Here is a 4,351-nt window from a genome sequence, read left to right on the forward strand (position 1 = left end):
CCAGGATGGTCTCGATCTCCTGACCTCGTGATCCGCCCGTCTCGGCCTCCCAAAGTGCTGGGATTACAGGCTTGAGCCACCGCGCCCGGCCCCTGCCAACATCTTAATGCTGTTTAAGTCTTGATGTTTTTTTCTGAGGCCAAGAGGCCAAGTCAAATCCCTTTTCCTCCAAGAAGCCCTCCCTGGAGGCCCAGCCTCAGGCCCCGCCACCATTTTTATCACTCTAATGACACTTTCCCATCCCAGCCAGCTACTGCCCACTACTGTCTGGGAGCACGCTGGTGACCCTCCCAGACCTTCAGCTCCTTAAGGGCAGGGTCTGGGGCTTCGCGCCCTGCTGGGCTCCATGCCTAGTCCCGGGGTGAGCGCCTCACAGGCACTTAAGAACACTGGTTCACTGACCATTCCAGTCAGGGCCTGGGATACGGGAGGGAATCTCCTTCCCCTCCCCAGCCCCCGCGGCCCTCACCTCTCTCCTCAGCCTCCAGGGCTTCCTGCAAGAGCCGAAAGGAGCTGGACTGTCGGGGGGCCGCCCGTCCGTCGCGATTTTCCTGGAGCATCTTGAAGACTTCCGAGTCCTCGTCCAGGAGGAGGCTTCCCCCTTCCAAGTCCACGCTGTTGGGTGGGTGGCAGCCAGGAATGAGGGTCCTTTGTCGGGGCTTAGGCAAGCAAGGGGGTGGAGGACAGGAGAAGAGAGTGGGGGAGGGGAGGAATCTGGGAGGTGGAGGAACCAACTGGGGCTGGGGGACCCCATCCCTCTCGGGGAAACCCATCTCCCTCCTGCCCCTCCCAGCCTTCCAAGACCCCACCCGACCCTCTGGGCCTGCTGGTACCTGGGCCTAGAGGAACGAGGGCCTGGGGAAGGCGGCAGCACCAGCACCGCCGAGTCGCCAGCTCGGCCGAGGCCAGCCTGTGGGGAGGAGGCAGTCGGGGAGGAGTCAGGGCCGGAGCCTTGGACCAACACACCCAGGAGGGCCTAGCCCGGCTGTTCCCAGGCCCGACACCAGGGGGCCCCCGGCCCTCACCGACCAGAAGACCCCTGCCCCTTCCCTTGGAGCCAGGGCACAGAGACTGCCAGGGTCCAGAGGGTGAGGGAGGCATGTGGGTTCTGCCGGGGACCAGGCAGCAGGAAGGCAGCAGGTGACAGCCTAGCAGAGTCCTCTGTCACACACGCTATTATCTGTGTGCAAAGACATTGCACACTGGGGCCTGGCTCCGATCCCACAGAACCAGCAGAGAGGAAGCATGCTGCCCTTTTACACTGAGGAGATGGAAACATAAAGGGATGAAGTAAGGGGTCGAGGTCCCCTGGGAACCAGGGCCAGCGGGGGCAGAGGCTGTCTTCCCAAGGAGAGCTGGTTCCTCTCCCGAGAGGCGGGGGTCTAGGCTGACCAGCCTGTCCCTGCTCTGCTGGGAGGTCTGGGCCTGCCCCATGGAGCTTTGGGCAGCCGAGCCCTCCCTGGGCCACACCCTGGCAGCAATGCCCATCTCCAGGTGTGTCCTGTCTATCTGGGGCTCTCACATGTGCTCCCAACATGGAAATCTCACCTTCAACCTCACCGTTGTTCCTGGAGGCCGATTTCCAGCCTGCATCTCTGTACTCCCCACTCCCCTGCTCCCTTTCCATTGCCACCCCAATGGGACTCAACTGAGCTCCAGAAGCCTGCACCAGCCACTGGGAAGGTGAGCCTTGGAGACAGCCAGGCAGGCTGGTGCCCAGGGCCAGGGGCACCATTTCCTGGGAAGCCAACTTCTCTCCATTTTAAAATTCAAAGTCATGGATGAATTATGAAGCTAGATGGAAAATTGCATAAATCCTTAAGCTAAAGCAAAAACTTCTGGATCTTAAGCAAACAGCCCTAGACCCTCGCCCCACCAGCAGTTCCCCTCACATGCCTCTGCTCTCAGGGTTCTTCGGTAAAACATTCTATAGGTAAGGAGACTGCAGGTCAGAAGGCCAAAGTGGCTGGTCTAAGCCACCTGAAGCATCAGAGGCAGGGCTGGGACTCCACACCTGGGCTGCAGGGCAACTGCCTGGGGCTGTGCGGTCACCTGAAGGACCTAGAGATAGTTTCTGCAGGTACTCAAGAGCCACATCACATCTCCAGACAGACCACATGGGCCCTGCCTGGGGCACCGGCCCAGGATCCCTCCATGAGGCAAGTCCTCATTCCCAGCCAGAGGGAGAGGGGCTTTTTCCACTTGGCCTCTGTTCACCAAGGCATGTGATTACCAGCAAAGGGAACTTGTCATTTCCAGAGGCACCATAAGGGCGTCCTGGGCCTCCGGCTCTCTGCAGCCTTGGCCATGTCAGGAGGCCACAAGGACACAGCACTCCTGCCTCTCTAGCTCACAGCATTCCTCCCATACACTCCCACCAGACTGCCCGGCCCAGAGAAGGAGCCTAGCTCCCCCACTGAGAGAGGCAATGCCTTTCTCCTCCCTCCCTTCCTCCCAGGCGGTTAGGAGTTAGGGACCCTTGCCTTCACAGAAGAGAAATTTTGCTGTTCAACAAGTTTAGGATCTAAAGAAAAATTAAGTGGGTTTCTTTCTCATGGGACTTCTTAGAACTTTTAAGACTCTTGAGTGTAAGTGACTTTTTTTTTTTTTTTTTAAGAGATGGGGTTTCACTATGTTGCCCAAACTGGGTCTGGATTCCTGGGCTCAAGCAGTCCTCCCGCCCCAGCCTCCTGAGTAGCTGGGACTCCAGGCGCATGTTACAGCACCCAGCTACACAGTGATTCTCAAGAGGCAGCTGTGGGACCACAGCCTCATTTGTAGACTAGAACGTCAGCTCCATAGGGTCAGAGGTGTCACTCTGTTTTTCCACGATTGCGTCCCCAGAGCCCAGATGAGTGTCTGACATGAAGCAGCTGCTCGACAAATATTTGCTGAAGGAATGAGCAGAGTCATCAAGGTCAGAGAAGGGAACTCAGAGCGTCTAGTCTGACCTGAGGCCCAGGGAGAGGAAGAGGGACTGGTCCAAGTCGTTATGGCAGAGGTGGGACCAACCCAGGTGGGTCTCCCCACATCCAGCTCTGGACACATGACCCGCAAGCCCCATGCCCAACTCAGCGGGTATAGGCTGGAGCCTGGGAAGTTGCATTTCCAACAAGTTCTCAGGTGTTGCCGCTGGTTTGGGATCCATGCCTCTGTACCTTCCACACCGTTCATTTTCCTGGACTGGGGGCAACACGAGGGGGAAGCTCAGGAAGGCTTGCCCTTGAGCATGTGGTCCTGCTGAGACCACAGCTCGCCAGAGACTTTGTGGAAAGGAGCCAGGACTAACACTGACTAGCCCTGAGACAAGCTCATTCCTGGCTTATCTCAGAACAAAGCTTCCCCCTAAAAAATCCCCCAGCCCCAGTATACCAGGCCTCGCCTGGACCACTGTTTCCCCATCTCCCAGCGTGTCGGGCCTCCTGCTCATCCTTCCCTAAACCCTCCCGCCGCCACCTCCAATGTCCAGCAATACTCGTCACACAGCCTTCCTTCCCCAACTCCCCCACCAGAATGCCTCCTGCTTTTGTAATTAATACCACACTGCTTAGTGCCTAATTGCTCCAAAATTGTTTTGCAAGTTTGCCTTATCTCCACAACTGCATCTTCAATTCCTTAACAAAGGGGACCCGTGGAATACATCTCTATGACCACAACGCCAGACTGGCCCCTGGGTGGGCATGCAGCAGGTCACCAGGGAGCCCCTCTTCGGAAGCCCCCAAACTCCCCACGCCAGAAAGATCCTGCTCCTTCCTCCTCCGGAGCCCCTGGGTTCTAGTGCCCTCCCTGGCCACCCTCAAAGGCTCTGCTTTCTGTAATGCAGAATCAACCCAAAGGTAGGGCTCAGCAGCTGGGCTGTATCCCCATCACCCCAAAGGCTGGACGTGCCCCCGATGCCGTCCCCAGCAGCTGCGGCCCAGGGCTGTTGGCTGCCTCACTCCCTCACCATCCCCCACTGTTGAAGAGGAGAAATACCACCCAGGAAGGGGGTTAGGCTGTCACCAGTGGCCACTGAGACCTGGCTGGAAGAGAGTCCAGGGGAGCTGGTCGGATTGGGGGTGGGGGGAGGAGGAGACAGAACCAGCCGAGAGCAGCTCCAGGCAGAACCGCAGTCCCACTGGGGCATCTCTGGGCTGAGTCAGAGGAGGAAAGGAGGGTGTGGGTGGGAGTCGGGCAGGCCCGGGGCTTGGAATGGGGAGGAATGTATTCAAGAGATGCAGCCAGAGCCTAAAGGGAATCATCCCAACAACAGCAGCGAAACTATTTCAGCCGCAGCCCAAGAGAAACACACAGGCAGGAGGAAGCCAGCAGGATGGGAGGGGAGGGGATGAGGGAGGGGGATGAGGGGAGG

At 58.3% G+C, this 4,351-nt stretch overlaps 1 protein-coding gene across 8 annotated transcripts in view; it reads right to left on the reverse strand.

Moving 5' to 3' along the window:
* Window positions 1–4,351, reverse strand: part of PDLIM2 (PDZ and LIM domain 2) — a 16,563-nt gene that overhangs the window by 4,592 nt on the left and 7,620 nt on the right. For 6 of the 8 annotated variants that reach the window (XM_017889976.1, XM_017889972.1, XM_017889969.1 and 3 more), the window contains exons 7-8: window positions 834–910; window positions 470–615 (exon numbers count right to left, since the gene is read on the reverse strand). In XM_017889976.1, coding sequence (XP_017745465.1) covers window positions 470–615; window positions 834–910 — 223 coding nt within the window. Of the gene's footprint in view, window positions 1–469; window positions 660–833; window positions 911–4,351 lie in introns of all 8 variants that reach the window. The other 2 variants (XR_001888761.1, XM_017889971.1) reach the window with 1 other exon arrangement.

Source organism: Rhinopithecus bieti, unplaced genomic scaffold, assembly GCF_001698545.2.
Source record: "Rhinopithecus bieti isolate Rb0 unplaced genomic scaffold, ASM169854v2 scaffold_20129, whole genome shotgun sequence".
NCBI classification, from domain to species: Eukaryota; Metazoa; Chordata; class Mammalia; order Primates; family Cercopithecidae; genus Rhinopithecus; species Rhinopithecus bieti.